General features: G+C 37.7%; 1 protein-coding gene across 2 annotated transcripts in view; it reads right to left on the bottom strand.

Annotated features, from left to right (window-relative positions):
• Nucleotides 1–22,742, bottom strand: part of CYB5R4 (cytochrome b5 reductase 4) — a 103,305-nt gene that overhangs the window by 39,355 nt on the left and 41,208 nt on the right. Inside the window, exons 3-5 of one of the 2 annotated variants that reach the window (XM_024576566.2) lie at nt 16,226–16,326; nt 12,878–12,959; nt 36–65 (exon numbers count right to left, since the gene is read on the bottom strand). In XM_024576566.2, the coding sequence (XP_024432334.1) occupies nt 36–65; nt 12,878–12,959; nt 16,226–16,326 (213 nt within the window). The remainder of the gene's footprint in view (nt 1–35; nt 66–12,877; nt 12,960–16,225; nt 16,327–22,742) is intronic. The other variant, XM_024576567.2, reaches the window with a different exon arrangement.

Genomic DNA, 22,742 nt, shown 5'->3' with positions numbered 1-22,742 from the left:
TTAGTATGATTTTTTACTATAAATTTATGACTTACCATTTAAGACTTTCTTTTCCTCCTGACAGTCTGTGCAGTGATTTAGAAAAAAAAAATCAGACAAGAATATTATAATGCCAAAGTTAATATTATTAATTTAAAGATATCAGCCCTTTTTTCTTAAAGGGCCTTCTTCTAAAGGCTGGAGAGAGAAGTAAGGCTAATGAACAGATGGCCCATTTTTCAAATAAGTTTCATCTCTGAAGCTTGCCTGGCCATCTCTCCAGGTGTTTGTCTCCCATTTCTCTGGACTTTTTTCCTTGGACTTTTTTTCTAACATCTTGGTAAATTATTTGAGAAAGCATATAAAACCCATTTTTCCAGATTATCATATTCTAAATTAGTCAAAATTAACCATTTATTGGATTACATTTTATAACCCATACATATTAAGACCCCAAAACTGATATCTTATTGTTTTGCTTTTTTATAGGTCAGTATGTAATGGGGTACAGGGCAAGGAGTACCTGGGAAAATAGTAGAAAGCCCCCACAGCCCTTGGTTGGGGGATGGGAGGAGTGGAAGATAAGGCTTACAATACTTTTCATAACAAAGCTTAGTTTAATAGCTGTGCTACTGCCTCAGGGAAACATGGGCAAGACTCTTAGACTGTATATGTAGGCAGGAGAGGTGGAGGCCACTGGATCACTAAGTCACATTTGCCCTGACTGGAGATGGCAGCTGAATGGATGAAACCATACAGAAAACTGGCAAATGTAGCTCATTGTGGGAAGAGTCGGAGATGAGGTCATGCAGCAGGCTCCAGGTCAGGATTTATACTAAGGGTGGGCAGCCATGATGCAGCTGGCGCTGCAGGAAGATTCCAGCAGGCTGTGAGTGGTGAGACAGGAGCCACGTGGGCCGCAAGAGCTGGTCTACCATGGGCTAGTAAGAAAGCAGGCATGCTGCTTCCGTCATGCCTGCTCTAGCTGACTCTGAAGCCCTCAAGGCTCTCTCTGCTAGACATTGACCTCCTGCCTTGCAAACCTGGGCTCTCTCTGTACTTTTGGAACTTTCCTGGACTTCACCATGGTCCAGTTTAACACAGCACATGCTTTCTTGGACTATTACACAGAGGCTGATGACAATGTACCCAGATTCTAAAGGAGAGAGCTGCTGTGAGACTGTGCAACTGGCTTAAGATAAGGAAACGGGGAACCATTGGGCTTGGTTTTGGCTTATAGTCTTTTGGGGAACAAGGGAAGTGCCGGGTCTCAGGGGAAAAAAGGGCTCCGAGCATAAGTGCTCCCAGCCCCCACAAGGTTAGAATATTGTAAAAAATAAATAAATAACCTGTTTCTTCCAATACGGATTGTTGGATCATTCACCAAGGTGCCACGTGGATGGGCCCCTGTCTGCTAGGTTACAAGTACCTAAAATCACCACTGTTACTCCAAATTTAAATGGCCAAAATGCTAAAAATGTACTGACTTTCACATGTATATACAATGCAATCATTAGTGTCACAACTCAGAAAAAATTTTAGCAGGTATTTTCTTTCAAGATTGCAGGCAGTTCACAAATCTATACCTTCATCACAAGAGCTATACCAAGTGGTCAAAATAAACCCTCAGCATGTTGTCAGGTTTATAACAAAAACTGAGTGGCAAGCTAGTAAACAGAAAGACATCACTTGTTACTGTGATTATACCTTGTTTCATAGAAAAAGAAATGTAAAGCTTTCAAATGTTTATGTTTTGATTTTCCATCAACCAGACATCCCATAATTACTTCCATTTCACTCACCTCTCATAAAATAATCATGATTAAGGGGGCCAGATGACCAGTCTTTTTTTATTTTCCAAAATAATTTCATAGCTGAAAGGGATCTTAAGATACAGCAAATTATGAATGATCCCCTCATTTATGACTGAAAATCAGAGGTCACGGACTTGAATAAAACCCACAGCTCTTGAGCAGCAAAGCCAAGATTAAACTTCATCTCTTTTGAAATTAGCACCATATTTCTTACTATGCTATTGCTAGAGTTAATACTTACTGAAAACACAAAAGACCTAAAAACCACTTAAATTATACTTTAAAATGAGCTTTGTTTATCAAATGGCAGATAAAAATCTAGTTATTACAATATGCAAGGGACTGCTGATGTCCCTGCTTAGTCATTTCCTCTCATTTAGTCAGTTTCATTGTCTTTGCTACTGCAGTTGTGATTGTTTGTTTATTTTAGAACAAACAGTAAATTTGCAGTATCACAAGTAAATCTATTTTCAGTGTACCACATAGCTGGCAGTTTGATGAATTTTATTTATCATGTAAAACAATTTGGGTTTATCTAAGAGGCTCACAGATTTTGAAAAATTGCTCCAGGTAATTAGTTTCTAGTGAAAAATATGTATTTACTTCCTGCCTGATATGAATTGATTTATATCTGTCAGAATTTTCTGGATCCTAATAAATTAGTAATTTTTTCCCTGGGTCTTTTTTAATTTTATTTTTTAAAGATTTTATTTATTTATTTTTAGAAAGGGAAAGGAAAGGAGAAGGAGAGGGAGAGAAACATCAATGTGTGGTTGCCTCTTGCACACACCCCACTGGGGACCTTGGCCCACAACCCAGGCATGTGCCCTGACTGGGAATTGAACCAGCAACCCTTTGGTTCTCAGGCAGGCACTCAATCCACTAAGCCACACCAGCCAGGGCACTGGGTCTTTTTTTGATACAAAAATTAACATCAGGAAGAGAACTTCTACTTAAATGATCTAAATTACCTTTAAAAACTCTGCTAGTCTACTTTTGCAGCTCTTTTCGAAAATTGAGTCATAAATATAAAAGGACTTTTTTTTTGCTATTACGTATATTTATATATGAATCATTTCAGTCACATGAGACACCTTCCTCTCTAACAAGAAATGTTATTCTGTCTTGACAACTAATTCTATCATTTGGTTGGCTCCATGGACAAGAGAATTGATCTTTTCTCATAATGCTGTGTGAACTGCATTATTCTGATTAGAACCTCTGCTTTCTGGAGAGATCTGCATCATTAGGATGGCTAGCACTGTGATCTATTATCACTCTACTCTTCTTTGGTAAGAGGGCTGGGTAAAGAATTTTAATTGTGACCTGGTTCTAGTCTACCTCTGCTGAGTGGAGCCAGAGGCAGATCCCCAGGATAAATAAAACAAACAAAAATCCCTACTTTACCAGTATGCTCGTTCTTAACAAATAATCTGTTGGTCATTATTTTAACAGGGATACTGACATAATAAGAAACCATTTGGATAAAAAATTAGGAAAATATGAACATACATGCAGTTTGCTTATACATGCATAAAGAGATTTGGAAGGATTCACAATAAATGTAGTAATGTGGTTACCTCTGCCATGCACGGCAGGGGAAGAGGGTAGATGGGAGACAGGTATGATAAGGGCACTTCTCATTCTTAAATCATCTGAATGCATTACTTATTCAAAAATTAAGTAAACCTAATTAAAAGGAAAATGCCAATATGTTCTTTTTAATACCATGTGATAAATCCTGTAAAAGAGGTATGTAGAAGGTGGTATAGAAGCCCACATGGGGGGGCATCTGTACTTATAAGGAATTTGAGAGGACTCCACTGAGGAAGTAATGTACTAGCTGTGTTTTAAAACTATATAAGCATTTGTCAGAAAGGCCCTGAAAAAAGTATTTTAGGAAAACAAATACTGAGCATTTACATCAGAATGTTTTACATTTATCATGTAGCTACATTATCTCATTTTCCCATCTCACTCTAAAAGACTGATATTGTGAAACCATCAGATATGACTTCAGTCTTGTTACCGAAACATTCCATTCTGTGTTCCCTTTCCTGCTTTGCCAGAAGACTTGCTGGCTCCACTCTCTACAATGTGTTTAACAACCACTTTTCTCTACAAAATTCTTCTATATTTCTAAATGGAACTCTTCATAACACAAGTTAGGCCTAATTCTTGATTTTGTTTCAAAAATTATATACTCATTTCTCCCATCTTATAAAATTTTTATATTTCTAAACTATCTTTACCTTTCACTTTGCTCTATTCATCTTTGTAATCATCTTCTAAATCATCTTGAAATGTTATATATCTTTCAGACATTAAGGCCCAAAATTACTCTTTATCCTAGAAGCAGTTTACCAGTAGAATTAAAATAAAGACTGAAGAGTTCAAATACATACTCAGATAAATTCCAGGTTTAAACTCAGACAAGAGACTCTCTAGCAGCAAAAGCAAAGTAAGTCAATCTGACTGAGATAACAACTCTGCTCATGTAGAAGGTGGTACAGAAGCCCACACGCAGGGGCATTTATGGCATTCAATAAAGGCCATTTCATCATGACACCCTGCTCCTCTCCCTCCACTAGTAACTGTCTTGCTTCTCCCCTACCATTAGCCTTGGAGCTTGTGTTTTGACCATTTACCTGAGCCCTGAATTGTCCCCATCTTACCAATGAGGAAACTGACACTGTGGGAGAGAGAACTTTGACTCTTACAGAAGGTGAACTTTCAGCCCAACCAATGCTGTTTGTCTACATACCAGCTTCACAAACATGTGCCACTATAACATTAATTTTAAGAATAAAAAACTAATTCATATATGAAGGTTTCTCTACTTCAGTACTACTAAAATTTGGGGCTGGACAATTCTTTATTGTGGTAGTCTATCCTGTGTGTTATAGGGTACTTAGCAGAATCCTGGACCTCCCCTCCACTCACTAGAACATCAAGAGCATTTAGCTTAGTTGCGGCAATCAAAATGTCTCCAAATATTGCCAAATACTCCCTGGGGAACAAAATCAACTCCAGTTAGAAACCACTGGCATATGGCAAAGGAAAATTAATGATGCAAAGTGGATAGCTTTGATGAGGTGAGGTGATTCTCTGCCTTGCAAAAGAAAGCACCCATGATTTCTTTAAGTGGTAGGCTTCTCCAATTAAACACCTATAGCTTTTAGTAAGGTACATATACATACATGCCTCAGTATCCTCACTTCTAAACTGGGAGAGTTAGAACACCTTTAAATCCCTCTTCTATCTCTAAGTATTCTATCAATCCATGGTTCTAAGTTACTTGTACTCATTAACTGATTGAGAGAGTGGGCATGAAAACTAAAAACATAAAGTAATAGAAATCTTGATAAAGCAATGAGAAATTAAGAAGAAACATTCCTGAGACAGCATTATGTCATTGGAAAATATGACATTTAAAAAAATGTGACTTATGGTGAATTTTTTTAAAGTACATTTATAGTCTAGAACAGCACTGCCCAAAAGAAATACAATGCAAGCCACAAGTATAATTTCTAATTTTCTAATAACTACATTAGCAAGGTAAAAATACGATTTAAATTTTAATAATATATCTTTATTTAATACAATATATCTAGAATATTATCTTATTAACATGTAATCAGTATAAAAATTATGATATTTTACATTCTTTGTTTCATACTTAAAGTCTCCAAATGCAGTGTGTATTTGATACTTGTAGCACATCGCAATTTGGACTAGGCGCATTTTGAATGTGGCCAGTGGTTACCGTGACAGAAAAGGACTAGGATAAGGGCAAAGACTAAGAATATTTTTCATCTCTGCCAGAGAATGAGAATTCTATATAAATAAATTATCAGCAACTAAAAATTAACTTTTCAAAGTTTCTTTTTATTCATTATTGATATCTTTACAAAGATATCAATACAAACCATAATATTTTTCTTTTTTATTTTTTGAATTAAATGTTGGAATTACCTGACAAGAATTTTTTAATTATTTTATTTTATTATTTTAAAAAATGTATTTATTAATTATGCTATCACAGTTGTCCCTTTTCCCCCCTTTCACTCCACTCTATCCTGCCCAACCCCTCCCTCCCACATTCCCCCACTATAGTTCATGTCCATGGGTCATACATATAAGTTCTTTGGCTTCTACATTTTCTATACTATTCTTACCCTCCCCCTGTCTACTTTCTACCTACCATTTATGCTACTTATTCTCTGTACCTATCCTCCCTCTCTCCCCTTCCCACTCCCCTGTTGATAACCCTTCATGTGATCTCCATTTCTGTGGTTCTGTTCCTGTTCTAGCTGTTTGCTTAGTTTTCTTTTGTTTTTGGTTTAGGTGTAGTTGTTAATAACTAGGAGTTTCCTGTCATTTTTACTGTTCATATTTTTGACCTTCTTTTTCTTAGATAAATACCTTTAACATTTCATAGAATAAGGGCTTGGTGATGATGAACTCCTGTAACTTGACCTTATCTGAGAAGCACTTTATCTGCCCTTCCATTCTAAATGATAGCTTTGCTGGATACAGTAATCTTGGATGTAGGTCCTTACCTTTCATGACTTGGAATACTTCTTGCCAGCCCCTTCTTGCCTGTAAGGTCTCTTAGGAGAAATCAGCTGACAGTCTTATGGGAACTCCTTTGTAGGTAACTATGTCCTTTTCTCTTGCTGCTTCTAAGATTCTCTCCTTCTGCTGAATCTTGGGTAATGTAATGATGATGTGCCTTGGTGTGTTCCTCCTTGGGTCCAGCTTCTTTGGGACTCTCTGAGCTTCCTGGACTTCCTGGAAGTCTATTTCCTTTGCCAGATTAGGGAAGTTCTCCTTCATGATTTGTTCAAATAAGTTTTCCATTTTTTGTTCTTCCTCTTCTCTTCTGGCACCCCTATAACTCGTATGTTGGAACGTTTCAAGATGTCTTGGAGGTTCCTAAGGGTCTCCTCATTTTCCCGAATTCTTGTTTCTTCATTCTTTTCTGGTTGGATGTTTCTTTCTTCCTTCTGGTCCACACCATTGATTTGAGTCCCAGTTTCCTTCCCATCACTATTGGTTCCCTGTACATTTTCCTTTGTTTCTCTTAGCATAGCCTTCATTTTTTCATCTAATTTGCGACCAAATTCAACCAATTCTGTGAGCTTCCTGATTACCAGTGCTTTGAACTGTGCATCTGATAGCTTGGCTATCTCTTTGTTGCTTAGTTGTATTATTTCTGGAGCTTTGATCTGTTCTTTCATTTGGGCCATTTTTTTTTTCTTGGTGTGCCTATTATGTAAAGGGGCGGAGACTTAGGTGTTCAGCGGGGCGGGGTAATGCTGGTCTCTGTGCTGTGATGCTGTATGTCAGGGAGGGGCCGAGAGGGAGCAATGGGTTGCTCCACTCTTTGCTGGATTTCAGTCACTCCCTCCACTACCCACAATCAAATTGGGCCCCTCTGTTGGTGATTCCAGAGTGGGTGGGCCTGTGCTCGCTCTAGGCCCCTGTGGGTCTCTCCAGCGAACTCTCCTGTGAGGCTGGGAGTTTCTCCTGCTGCCGCCTCAACCCCCATGGGTGTTTTCAATCAAAGGTTTGAGGCTTTATTTCCCCTGTGCTGGAGCCTTGGGTTATGCAGTCTGTTTCACTCCCCTATAGTTCCTCCCAGTTTATCTGTGCGAGAAGGTGGGGCCCCCGGGGTCTGCTAGCTGTCACACTGCCTGCCCCGTTTGTTCCACAATCCGCCAGTCTTGGCATTGCCGCGAGTCCTCTCCACCTCTCCTACCGGTCTGGATGAATGTTTCTTCTTTATCTCCTTGGTTGTTGGATTTCCATGCAGTTCGATTTTCTGTCAGTTCTGGTTGTTTTTTGTTTTTAAATTGTTGTTGTCCTTCTTTTGGTTGTGCGAGGAGGCACAGCGTGTCTACCTATGCCTCCATCTTGGCTGGAAGCCCAAACCATAATATTTTTCAAACAAAGGATTGTAAAAATCAATCCTGACTGCTTAACAAGGATCCATTCATATTATTTCATATTCTGACTCTGTTGGCTTTTCTGTTTTCCTCCTAGATACCCAGACATTTCACCACTGCCACACTGGAAACCACCAGATAAAGTGAACACTAAGTGCCCAACTGTGGGGATTCCCTTAAAATGCCAATTCTGAATCCCCCTGCATTGGTGTCTGGCAGGTCACCCCACCTAAAAGATGGTGTCGGGGGTCTGATATTGAGAGAAACCCATGTATAACATTCCTCTTCAGTACATCCACTGTCCCCCCAACCCCTGCCCCACTTCCACAGGTCATCTCAGCAGCAGTCTCTTTCTACCTACTACTCTATTTCTGTTTTTATCGTCTGTTCTTATATCACCCAGGAGTTGTAATTATAGAGTAAACTCATGCCCTGGGTTGCCAGAGTCAGTGCACTCCCTCTTATCCCAGCATAATTACTAACAGAACCCTATTCCATTGTCAAAACTGCCCCAGTTTGGACAATTATACAGTTATCCCATGTAACAGTCTCTGTCCGTAAGTCACAGGCCAGCAGAGTTCAACGATCAACCCCTGACTACAGACGAGGGCATAGCAGTACTATTAAAATAGCACTTCACCTTTATTATCATGGGCATTCCTTATTTCTGACACATTAATTCTTTCTCTTTTGTTGTTCTGTCCCTTTCACTTGGTCTACTCATTCTGGTTAGCCTGGAGTTCAGACTGTATCTTGCTAGATTTTCAGTCTCTACCCTGTTACAAAAACCAGATCCATTTACTTGCAATCATACTCTTCTGATCCATAAAATTCTTTTTGATTTTATTTCCTAATGCTTTGCAAGTTGACCTATATCGCTATCTGCTATGGGCCTCACCCTAGTAAAACACTGCTAATCCAAAAAGATTTCATAGTGAAACACAGATTCAAAACTCCATTCTCATGTCCTATCAATACTACTACTACTTTATTTTTCATAGACACAGAACCATCTATCCTGGTAAAACACATCAGAGCATACTGGTTGATACCTGATGATTGTAAGAATACAAAATGAAAAATAGAAACTGTAAGTAGCCTCAGTACTGTAGAAGAGGGGTGAAAGCAGTCACAACAACCACCACTTCTACTCCCTCTACCACCTGTTGCTTCTTACGCATTAGGTAGTTAGCAAACATTACTTTAATCCTCACAATGACATTAGCATGTTTCATGCTTAAACCCAATTTCCTAAGGAAAAACACTCCAACCTGTTAACTGATGCTGAAGAACACAACAGCATAGGAGTGGCAGAGATTAGATCTGAAGTCTCCAAGAAATGGTGTTCTTTCTACAGATCATGCTGCCTCAGTAATCAGCATTAGGGCTAGAGACAGTGTTAAAAAGGAAACTCTTAATTTATGAATACATAGAATCTCAGAGTCTATATCCCATTCTGGGTAAAAAACGTGTTTGCACTTATGTGTTTCCCCTGAACCAGGAGGTAAGGAGGAGAAGAATATTCATTACAATTTAGTTCTTTATGATTCAGATTTAGTTAGAAATCCTTGGTTTCTTCAACCTTTCTGATTTTGGTTTTATGGTGGGGGTGGGGATTCATTTTCTTTTGTTTTTTCTACCCTTAACTCCTTTATCTATTCTTGTTACCAAATGATTTTAGGTTGTCAGTTTTCTTCTCTCAGCACTTTCAAGATACTGTTCTATTGCTGTTCTAGTAAATTAGCTGTAACAGCTAGCGAATTATACTAGTAAATTTGCTATCAATTTACTGATCACTGGTTTGTCAGTAAATCTGTCTCTCTGGCTGTTTTTCATTCCTTCTCATTGTCTTTGGTGTTCTGCAATTTTACTACAGAGTCTGTGTGAATTTCTTTTTATTTATCTTGCTTGGGTTTTGATGAACTTGCTGGATTTGAGGAATTGTGACATCAATTCTGGAAAATTCTTAGTTATTATCCTTCAGATGTCACCTCTTCCTCATTCTCACTACTACTTCCTTCTGGAAATGATTACAATTAGATCTTATTATTCTATTCTCCATGTCCCTTGCATGTTTTTCTACCCTTTTGTTTTTCTATGCCACATTCTGTATAATTTCTGCTGTTCAAACGGGAAGTTCAGTGAAGTCTTCGATGTCTAAACTCTTTGACTATTCACGCTACATACTTTTTCATTTCACCAGTTCTACTTTTAATTTCTAGAATTTCTGTTTTTTTCAATTCTATATAATTATTTTTAACAGTCTGTTTTTCATCCATGTTACAAATTCATTCTTATTTCCTAAACATTTCAGCCATACTTATTTTTATTCAATATATAAATAATGAAGTCCCAAGGGTAAAAATCCTAATGTTGTTTCTATTCATTTCTTCATGTGTTGTCTAATTTTTTACTGTGTACTAATAACTGTCTGATGTTTACATGTGGGAATTTTCAGGGTTTTAGGTTAAAACCATTAACAGTTTGTATGTACATCTGCCAAGCAGCCTGAGAAACCAGTAAGATGAGGACATTTTACTTCTTGTGTTGAGCTTTCTGAGTTTTGGGGTTTTTTTTTTCAGGTTTCATACGTGGTATATATCTAAATTCCCAGCTCTTATGTGGGCAGGACTGTGGTTACAGATTCTCAGAGAAAATTTCTCTTTTCTCTCCCCCATCACCTCATAAACAAGGTCAAAGCAGACAAGATGCCCTGATATTCCATTTGTCATTGTGTTAGGTAGGATGGATAGTAAACAAAGGCAGGAAGGAGGAGGGAGACATGTCTCACCCACTAACTCAGCAGTCCTGAGCCTGGTCTGAGAAACAACATGCTAGCACTGGAGGAGGGTAACCTTTGAAATTCTGCATGCATTGTTCCCACTATCTGGGAAAGAAAACCTCTGAAACTGTGTATTCATCCCAAGGCCTAGAAGGTGGGAAGGGGTCCACAGTACCCAAAGAAAAAGCCCATATATAAGGGTAACTGACTCAACTTTAATTAACTACCTCATGTCACTTATCTGTTTTACAACAAATGACCAAATGTGGTCTGGAGCAAGATAAGAATTCGGGCTAACAGACCCCCACACATACCTATGTTTGGGTAGTCACATATCCTTGGGTGAAGCTGGCATCACCTTTACCTATCAATCAATATGTAACTTCTTCACCCCCATCCCACCAACTGTGTAAGTCCTCAGAACAAAGGCCCCGATGTTCTTGCTGCCCATGCTCTTGCCACCCAGGCTCTTGCCTTTCACCCCCACCTCAGCAAGGCCCCTTCTCTTCCATGAGAACATTTACCAATAAACCCTGCTTACATGCTAATGGGCTTGCTGACCTGTAATTCTTTACTGCATCAGCATGAAGAGCTGTGTTTCCCCCGTAACAATTGGACAGATTTCTTTTTCCAAGCCTTTCCATTTCATTGATCATGTAAGACCTTCAAGAGTCCAAGCCATAAGCAGGGATCTCAGTTCCACCTCCCTGCCTTTCCAGACTCAAGAGCTGGTCTTCTATCCCCTGTATGACCATTAAAATTCCTGTGTGGCTCTAAGTTCTGAGTATCTAGCTAAGTGCTGGGGGAAACAGAGGTATCAGAGCTGGCTTATCACTCTGGATTGCTGTTTCCAACTATCCTTTTTTTATGGATGTCTGGGGATTTCCTTGTGAATGAATCTGCTCATTTTAAGTGGTGTTTGTTATATTTGGTGAAGCATTTTGAGGATTATTTATCTTTCATTTCCAGGGAAGAAGGAAAGAAACCAGTAAAATCTCTTCACTAATTGGCAGAAGCCTAAAAAGTCTGGCACACAGTAATCAGAATACACAGCTTTTGGTACCAGATTGTGCAAATAAGATTTATAACATTCAGAATGAGGTTAAATTATTCATTCAGAAATATTAGTTATGATCTTATCTCCTACAGGCAGTGAATTAGTGAACTTAGGAACCAATTAAAAGGAGAAAGGGATTGGTTTATAAGAGTAAATTGTTTGGAAGAATTTCCAAACACTACAGTTCAAACTAGTTTGCTTTTGGTATATACACATATGGCTTATTTGTTTTTGTAGTAATAGGAACAAAAAGAAATAATCCTTTTTTTGAGCATCTGTTTACTCTCACTGTGCAAGGAACTTTACTCATATTAATTCTTAGCCCTATGAATCACTGTACAGATTTAAAACTTGAGGCTCAGGGATAGAAACTGGCTCAAAGATTGCATAGCCAATAGGTCTTAGAGCTAGAGTTCAAATCCAGGTATGCCTGTGCTATTTCTATACTTCTGACGCAGACCTCTAGCTACAAATCCCTTGAATTACAAAACTCACTGAACTAAATATAAATAGAAGACTCAGGTCAAACAAGCCAATTTATTCCTATTTGGGTGTCAAAGTCAGGAGTTACTGAAAAAAATAAAATAAAATAAAACAAACTAGATTTCTTCCACAGTAAAGGATTAAGCAAAGTATTCCTGCTATTCCTATTGCTTGCTTGTCTAAACTTTCAAACACTACTCTTCTGAACAAAGCTTAGGAGATAAAGAAATAAACTACAAAACCATGCATATTGTACAGCCATAGGTTGGAAGGTAAGGGGAAAATGGATTGTATTTTATAAGTAGCTTAAAATCAGAACATGGGTTTTCTATGGTAATGAATCAAGGACTTGAAAGGTTCAAGGCAAATGGGAGACAAAACCTGGAGGAAAAATTTCACTGTATAACTCTTTTTATATTTCCTCATTTTTGAGTCATGTGATTATATTACATATTCTAAACATTAATTCTAAAAAACTAGACTAAAAGTTAACTCCAACCAAGTTCTCTAGCAAATCTGTCTAACAACAGAATGAAAGACTAGTGAAACTAAATTAAGAGTAAAGGAAGTTCTTTCACTTCCGTAATACTTAATACTCGTACCTTGAATGTTCTTTCAAAATGTCAAAAATTTAAAGTTAAACTCTGTGTTTCACTCTAAAGAACTAAAGTAAAAACCTTTACAGTGGCTAGACTAGGAAGCCAGTGAAAATGAGAACATAGTGATTTCTTTAAATCCATTTGTTGAAATTCAAGTTCAAAAAAACCACGTGCTCACATATCAAAGCCAGCTTAGCAGTGGCACCACTTACCTTTAGGAACAGCAGGTTTAACTGCCATTCTGCCAACCAGGCATTCTCTCAGCATGGATTCATAATTGACCCAACGATGAACCTGGTATGGGATATAAGTGACAGAAAAGCACCATGACTAACTCCATGAGATGCTCTGATTTTATTCCGAGCAAAACTAAACATTTTTACACTGCTCTGAAAAGACGAAGAAGCAGATTCGACTTGCCAACAGGGGAGTGACAGAAAGGCAGAAAGACAGTATTCTCAAAAAGTTGTCTATAGACCTCTGGAAGTTCCTGATGCCTTTTCAGATATCCATGATTTCTCGATTAGTTTCAAAATACAGGGTCCAGAGGAAGTAATGCCTGCTTGAGTGCAGTCGGTAGGATAATAATATGGGTGTAATAATCTATATTTTTAATTTGAACATTTCACCTAAAATGTCATAGGGTATGTTTGAGTGTGATATTGTTATGTTACAGAATTACATGCTTATGATTTTGTAATAAAAGAATTTGTAATAAAAAAGGGGCATTTGTGTCGGACCCTGTATACTAAAATTTATTTGCCTTTTTCATTATGTTGACATTTGCATTGATGTCAAAAAAGCAATGGCTGGTAAAAACTGCTTTCATCTTAGCACAAATTAAGGCAGTGATTTCAATCATTATATTCTTCACCAGACCCAAGGGAGGTGGGGTGGGGATTTGGTTTCATTTAAAAACATCCTTCATAAAGGAAAATACTATTAGTTTTCTTTCTTTATTTCTTTTTTTAATTGAATTTATTGGGATGACATTGGTTAATACAGTTATAAAGGTTTCAGGTGTACAATTCTACAATGCATGATCTGTATATTATATTATTGTGTGTTCACCACCTCAAGTCTCCTTCACCATTTATTCCCTCCATACCCCCTCAACTGCCTGTATCCTCTAGTAATCACCATACTGTTGTCTGTATCTATGAGTTTTATTTATTTACTTTTTTGCTTGATCTCTTCACCTTTTTCACTCAGACCCCCAACTCTCCTCCCCTCTGACAGCTGTCAGTCTGTTCTATGTATCTATGTTTCTGTTTCTATTTTGTTTGTTAAATTATTTTGTTCATTAGAGTCTGCATATAACTGAGATCATATGGTATTTGTCTTACTCAGTCTGATTGGCTTATTTCACTTAGCATAATAATGTTGAGGTCAATCCATGCTGTCGCAAATAAGATATTTATGGCCTAGTAGTATTCCCTTGTGTAAATGTACCACAGCTTTTTATCCACTATTCTACTGATGAGCACTTGGGCTGCTTCCAAATCTTGGCTATTGTTATTAAATCACAACACTTGATTACAGGTCTTTTTTACACTCTGTGTGACAAAATGGGAAGTTCTCAAAAACACTTCTACTGCAGTGTAAGATGACAGCCCTGAGGAAAAACACCAAAACAATTGTTGGATTTGCAAATTGATCTGAATTTTTTTCTAAAAGGCTGTTCATGCTTACAAGGAAAAGAATGGCCTATAAAACAAGTGGTTATTCAGACTTGAAGATCTGATAAGACATTTTCTTGAAAAGGAACAAAGTGAGATTGTCATTTCAAAGAAAATAATTTAGGGTATTTATTGCGAGTCTTAGGAAGGGAATTAAATTTAAACAAACTTTCTGAAGGACACCTTCTCAATAGACATTAAAAGTCTAAAAATACACAGCTCTTTCATTAGTTGAGAAATTCACCTGAGAAAATATCTGCATATGTGCAAAGATACAAGTACCAGGATACTCATACTCATACACAGCACTATTTCTATCATCAAAATACTGGAATCGACCTGAATGCCCAATTGTAAAAGACCAGTATAGAAAAATCATAATATACCATTCAATAAAATATTCTATAATCACTAATAATCAGGTCAAATTATTCTGATGTCAGAATTTCTATGCATGTTCCTGAGTAAATATACACTAAAATAGAAAATATACGAAATTACAGATGGACGCTCATTTATTAACATTAGTTAAAATTTCACTTACGCAATATTTATGGCACATCCAATAATGTGTAAAGCACCATCTCTGGAGCTCTGGAGTGGGGTAGAATTTTAACAGATAGTTGAAGGAGAAGATATTCAAGGAGACACGGGGTTGTGGTTTGTCAATCATGGAACTGGGGACTTGCTTTGTCAAAGCAAGATGAATGGTGAGAATATTTACCTTCATATAGTCTTTTCAGGGCCTCAAATAATGACTTTAAATTTATTCCACTGTCAATGGTGAGCTCTCAGAGTTGTAGAACAAGGTATTAATACGACTGTCTTTAAGAATGTAGTACTCCTGCCCTGGCCAGGTGGCTCAGCTGGTTGGAGCATCTCCCTATACACCAAAAAAAGGTTGTGGGATCGATTTCCAGTCAGGGCACATACCTAGGCTGTGGGTTCAATCCCCAGTTGGAATATGTACGGGAGGCAACTGATCAATGTTTCTGTCTCACATAGATATTTCTCCCTAAAAATCAATAAACATATCCTCAGGTGAGGATTTTAAAAAGAACAAACAAAGAATACAGTAGTCCCCCACTTATCCACAGAGGATAAGTTCCAAGACCACCCCCTGAAGTGGATGCCTGAAACAGTGAAAAGTACTGAACTCTATATATCCTATGTATTTTTATACCTACATACCTCTGATACAGTTAAATTTATAAATTAGGCACAGTAAGAATTACCCATAACTAAAAATAAAGTAGAAAAACTACAATAATATACTACAATAAAAGTTACATGAATATGGTTTCTCTCTCAAAATATCTTATTGTACTGTACTCACCTTTTCACTTCCAGGAAGTACTCAATGGCTTCTCTCTGGCATATAAGAATTGCCAACATCACGACTCTCATGCTTTGGGGTCATTATTAAGTAAAACAAGGGTCACTTTAACACAGCACTGTGATACCAGGACAGCTGATCTGATAAGTCAGACCATTACTAAGTGACTCACAGGCAGAAGTGTATACTGGGTGGAGGATATGTTGGATTACTCACGTTCTGGTTGGGAGATTCTTATTGCTGATTTAAGGCAAATTCCCATTGTAATTTGTTATTTGTTACTGCCTCGAAATGCAAGCCAAATAGAAAAGTTTGGGAACATTTTTCATTTCCACGAAAACTTGCCTGCCATACTTTTATATTTGTGCTATAACCTTTTGTACTCTTCCGCAAGCAGAATTTCCAGCAAAATTTAGTTCTCTTTATATTCCTCAGTGTTGTGAGGTTACATGGACCTTACTTAAGTAAGCTTGTCACAACTGTCACACTGCTAAATCTGAGAGTACTCTCCCATTGTAATACTATGATTACTTTCAGCACCTTACCTGATCAAAAAGGTCCGTGCCATCTGACCCCGCTGCTCTCATTAGTTCATCTTCTCCACCAGGATGATACTCCATATATGGGCTGACATTATAAACAAGCCCTATGTCAAAGCAAGGAGAAATAATAGCCTAAATGAACTTCCTGAAAACTGTACAAACTACAAAAACGTTCCAATAAATCTTTCCAAATTCACCCTATTTATTATGTCAAAGATTTAAGAATAAAAAGGGTCTCAGATTTCTCCATACTTGCAAGCTAGTAAGTTAGTCTGCCACTTTCATGGGTCCTGTGTCTATGACTTTTATTTATTTACTTTTTTGCTTGATCTCTTCACCTTTTTCACTCAGACCCCCAACTCTCCTCCCCTCCGACAGCTGTCAGTCTGTTCTATGTATCTATGTTTCTGTTTCTATTTTGTTTGTTAAATTATTTTGTTCATTAGATTCCGCATATAACTGAGATCATATGGTATTTGTCTTACTCAGTCTGATTGGCTTATTTCACTTATTTCACCCTAAGAAACCACAAGACTTCTAAGTCAGAGACATAGGATGGTTTAGTACCCACATCAGTAGCAGCAGCTAGAGTATCAGCAGGTGTGTCAGTTCCCTGAACCCAAATTCCCACAGAGCTATGTGAAGAGGGCTGGTTAATACCTGTATACCAATGTGCTGCATGACACGAGAGAAGCGCTGAGCTTAGGAAATGTGAATCTTTCATAATGGGCAGTTGAGCATGCCTGCTCTTTGTTCCAAAGGGAGACATTAATATACTGAGAAGTAAGCAAACCTGTCAGAGAAAGACACTAGCTCTCCTATCATCTAAAGTTGTTCACTATGCAAACATCCTGGAAATGATAGTCCAGAACAAAGACAGTGAGTATCTCTGCTTCCAAAATATCACCATATCTCCATTTCTCCCTCCCCGCACTCGAGCTCGCTCGCTCTCTCTCTCATTTCCACTCCATCATCTTCTACTGACGTGAATGCAGAATTGATGAAATAGAACTGAGCTCACATCATGTGTCTCATCACCTCAGGAAAGGCAGAGCAATGGTGACCGGGCCTCTTAGGCATGTTCTGTGAAAGCAAGCACAATTCTTTTCTGCAGTTGCCCAAGGAACAAAGATTATTGTTTAGATCTTAATAATTATTTTATCTTCTGAAAATATTCATTTAATTTGTTTATATATTTAACTGTAGTTTTATCTTTTCAGAAAAAAGAAAACGGAACAAATAGAGAATAGCCAAACGAATAGCCTTACCAAGAAAGTGAGCTGCTTTTTAACCCTTTACTTGTAATCTACATAGGCAAATCCAGCCCTAAAGACACTCACAAGTGCAATGAGAACAACTGGTTTTCTCACATCTAGGACTGTGCCCTCTTCAGATGACAACGTCCATGAATTCAGATAATCTCAGATAACTTAAAATGTTCAGCTCATGTAATAATCTTGGAAGGAAAGAAAAAATTGGATTTCAGATTCAAGAAATCTACTGCAGTTTTCCTCCAATTTAATTTTAGAAAATAACCAACCAGTCAGGATTTCTTCATAAAATTTCTCAAAGGCAATTTAGGCAACAAAAGGAATTCACAAAAATCTCTCTTTCAGCAGTCCTCAAAATAAGTATGAGAAAAAGAAAAAGAACTTCTGGAGTCCCCTCCGTTCTCCTTTCCATACACCTTCCCCCACCAAATTTAGAGAGAACTTGTCGTTTAGTTCTCCAAAATCCACAGACCGCAAATGTCAGAGATAAGGATTAGGGTTGAAATTATCTCTACAGACTTTTTAAAAGAGAACCTCTTCCAAACAAAAGAATTCCAAACTTTCTCTGCCACCAAACTTTGACTAAAGTTCCAGTTTCTCAAGAACATGAAATCCACGACACATGACCATCACACCTTCTGTGATGGAGTTGCATGTGGCTCAGCAACCAGCAGGAAGATTAACAGGCAGCTTTAACATCTATCAATGATCAGCATATAAAGCCTGAAATGTCCCACGTGTGTTCTCTGCTTCCTTGAAACTCTTTAGATTGAGACTCATCCTCTTGTAATCTTCCTATCCTTTCTGATAGGCTGGGATCCAGAGCTACAGAACTGCCCAGCCTCTTCAAAAGGACAAAACTAGGAATGCCCATAAAATCCCTCACTATAAGGAATTAAGACAGTTAGATCCAACCACACTTGGCAGTGATTTGCTGAGTGTGATACTTAAATCCTGACCCCTAATGCAACTGGTGCACTTCCACTGGTCCTGAGGCTCTTTCTTCCCATTTCTTCCTCCCTCTTACCTCCTTTTTTTCCTTTTCAAAAGCATTTCCTAACTAAAACTTGGACCACTGAACTTAATTTTATGCTTTTCCTTCATGCTTTATTGTATTCTATTTATCTAACTATACATGGCTTTTAGACAGCAATCTCTTCTGTGTAGGCTTTTTGCTTCCTATGAGTTCTTACTATCTGGTTTATAGAAACTAATTTTGCAACTCTAAATTTTCCAATGCCACAAATTAACTTCTTCCCATAGCTCCCAGGACTCAGGGGTGGCAGATTTGCACAACTGATTGCCAATTAAATATAAATAAATAGTATTTATGAATGCACATATACAATCTCAATTTGATGCTAAGTTACTAATTCACCAAAACCCAATAATGTCATTAAGAATAAACACGGGCAGAAACAGATTCATGAAACATCATCAACGGTGCTTTTAGGTTATTTACATGGGTGACCTTCAGTGGCGCAGGGAGATTTAGGGAGTTTGTCTGTTTATCTACCTGTCTATATCTATCCTTTATGCTAATACTTAATTTTGTTTTGCATTTTGTTTTTCAAACTCTAACCAGAAGCAAATACAATAAAAGGAGTGACTGCTGCTGAGAAGAGCAACTTAATTTCACAATATATACACATGCCAAACAATAATGTTGTACACCCTAAATTTATACAATGTTATTTTTTATTATATCTCAAGGAAACTGTGAGAAAAGTATTTAAAAAGGAGGAAGAAGGAAAAGGAGAGGAGGAAAGGAGAGGGCAGCAGCAACTTGTTAAAATTAAAATACAGCAGTTCTGTTAAAAACATATACGCTAATGTTTAAATACATCATTTTTAAATGCTCTAGCAATACTCAGGGGTACATTTTATAGCTAACGCATCCTAGCAGATCTGCACTGCAATTGAAAGCACACATTCAGAACAACAACTACATTGAGTTCTTTCGGCAATGTACTGGTAATACCTGTTCTAGTATTTTCACACTAAGTTATCTCTTTTGTGTTGTATGTCTGGAACATTGAGCCCTCAAACAAGTTCTTAGAATAAGAATTACCCACTTTAAAATTACTAGTCAGTGCTTTGCATTGTCAGAAACTTATACTTCTAATTCAATCAAAGAATGATAATCTTAAGACTGAGAGAACTATAACAGCATTTTTTAATCTGATCTCCCATTCAGACAGTATTAACCTCTACAGAATCTACAGACAGACCACCATTCAGAATCTGCTTGAACAGTACCTGAGTCTAGGAGCTCACTGCTTGTTTAAAAGCATAAAGAGCTGTGTCTGGTGTAGCTCAGTGGATTGACTGTGGGCCTACGAACCAAATGGTCGCCAGTTCGCTTCCCAGTCAGTGCACATGCCCGGGTTGTGGGCCAAGGCACACAAGAGGCAACCACACATTGATGTTTCTCTGCCTCTCTTTCTCCTTCCCTCCCCCTCTCTCTAAAAATAAGTAAATAAAATCTTAAAAAAAAAAAAGCTTAAAGAATCAACATTACCTTTATGCCTGAAAACTAAAATTGCCATTTTATACATAAAGAACTCTTTCCCATCTTTGCAAATGCTGCCTCTAGTTTTTCACATATCTTTTTTATATATGTTGCAATTTAAGTCCCAACTGCTACTGACAAAGACCACGGGCATTTTACAATAAAATATTTAAGTTTGTGTGTAACAATTTAAAGAACCCACACCAAAACATGTAAAAGAAAAGAAAATACACTAGCTGCCTCACCTAGCTAACAATGTTACCACCACGGGGCATTAAACCTAGTCCTGAACTTCTTAGCAGCCAAAGCCAAGAGAGACACTAGTAACAGTGCTCTCATTATCTGAGCTTAAAAAGCATTACGAGGACACAAGCAGACAAACAACAAAAGAGAGATTCATTAGTTAGTCAAAATGGGGAAACTCTCTGTGTTTGCTGTTGATATTGTGAAGAATCATGAGTCCCTATGCAGGGGCCATTGACCACAACAGATATTACAACCTAACAATATGCAGAAACATTCTTCGGGTAGCACTCCTCCCATCCTCCCCTGCCCTAGGTCACTGCTAATGTACTTTCTGCCTCTTCAGATTGCATATTTTGGGTATTTCATATAAATGGAATCACACAATATGTGGTCTTTTGTGTTTGCCTTCTTTCACTCAGTATTTTCAAAGTCCATCTATGTTGTTGCACATGTCAGTGCTTCATTTCTTTTAATGGCTGAGTAACATTCCATGCATGGATAGACCACATTTTGTTTATTCATTTATCAGTTCCTGAACATCTACATTGCTTCCACTTTGGGGCTATTATAAATAATGCTGCTATGAACACTCATGTCCAAGTTTTTCTGTGGACATATATTTTTATCTCTTTTGAGTATGTACTTAGCAGTGAATTTATTAGGTCACCTAGAGATTGATGTTGAACCTTTAGAGCAGGGGTGTCAAACTCATTTACACTGGGGGCCACATCAGCCTCGCGGTTGCCTTCAAAGGGCCGAATATAATTGCAACTCCTCAACAGTTAAGGAGTAGTTACAATTATACAGTCCTAACATTATTTCAGCCCTTTGAAGGAAACCGTGAGGCTGATGTGGCCCCCAGTGTAAATGAGTTTGACACCCCTGCTCTAAAGGTTCAACATCAATCTCTAGGTGACCTAACAAATTCACTGCTAAGTACATACTCAAAAGAGATAAAAATACATGTCCACACAAACACTTGAACATCCTTAACTTTTAAGGAGTTCAAATTACATTTGACCGTTTTAAGGCAATGGGGAGGCTGATATGGCCCCCGGTGAACATGAGTTTGACACCCTGACTTAGAGGAACTGCCAGACTGTTTTCCATTCTCAGCAGCAATGTGTGAAGAAGGTTCCAGTTTCTGAGAGCTCTTTTTCAGTCACTACTCTAACTTCCTGAAGACAGGAAATGCCTTTTCTCACCAATAGAACCTGAATTACACATTTCTCAGCTAAACTCAGAACTGAACTGCAGCATTCTCCAACTTATTCTCAACACCCAGCTCTATATGAGACAGTACAATGTTAGACTTAAGGGACGCTTTTTACCTGCCTAATTATCTCCTGGATGAGACTCACACAATTTTTCAGGTTAGGCAACTGTACGTGGGAACCCTAATTACCCTCCAGTAAGAAGTGACCTGTATCTCCATGGTTCAGGCCACACACTCACCAACTAGTAATTTTTCACTTTTTCTTTTTCCTATTTGTAAGTCAGAGTCTAGAGCATGGTCCAGGGGCTTCTGAAGGAGCTCAAGACTTTTTGGGTGATCCAAGACTAACATTTTTTCTAGTAATACTAAAATGCTACCTGCCTTTTAAAAAACTCTCATTCTTTCATGAGTTTCTAAGATTTAATACAAAAGGTGATGTGAGAATACAGTTGTCATCTATTAAGCCATACAATAAAAAAATTTGCCAAAAAGTAAAATACAATTTTCTCGCTAATTTTTTGCTTTGTAAAATGTAGTTATTTTTCATGTACTATTTACTACATAGTGAATTTATTTTTAACTTTTTAATTAATTTAAAAATATTCTTTAAATTTCTTAATTTTAATTCCTGAAGAGTAAATATCAAAAGAGCCATCATAAACAAAGCCCTTTAGGGCCATCAATCTTTTTTAAATTTTATTCATTTATTTTTAGAGAGAGGGGAAAGGAGGGAGAAAGAGAGGGAGAGAAACATTGATCGGTTGCCTCTCTCGGGGACCTGGCCCACAACCGAGGCATGTCTGACCAAGAATCCAACAGGTAACCTTGTAGTACGCAGGCCAGCAATCAATCCACTGAGCCACATCAGCCAGGGAGGGGTCCTCGATAATTTTAAAAGAATAAAGAGATCTTAAAACCAAAATGTTTGAGAACTACTGCTCTACGTAAAAGTGGTATTTTTGTAATTTGATTTAAAAATAATTTTTGTTTTGAAATTTAATCACAGATTTAAATTCAAAGTTCCATTTATATTCATTCAACAACAATTTATTTAATGCCTATTATGTATGTGCCAAGTATTATGGCACTATACTGCAGTATTCCTACTAATATACTGCAGTATTCCTACTCATTTCATTAGTCACCACTGTTCATTTTGTTGGCTCTAAATGAATGAAGGGAAAAGGTATGTTCTCAAAATAAAAGAACGGCACACGGAGCCATTTTTGCAAACACTGTGACTACTTCGCCATCTTGTGTCCAGTAGAGAAATTG

This window comes from Desmodus rotundus, chromosome 11, assembly GCF_022682495.2.
Source record: "Desmodus rotundus isolate HL8 chromosome 11, HLdesRot8A.1, whole genome shotgun sequence".
NCBI classification, from domain to species: Eukaryota; Metazoa; Chordata; class Mammalia; order Chiroptera; family Phyllostomidae; genus Desmodus; species Desmodus rotundus.
This window is presented reverse-complemented; position numbering and strand designations above follow the sequence as displayed.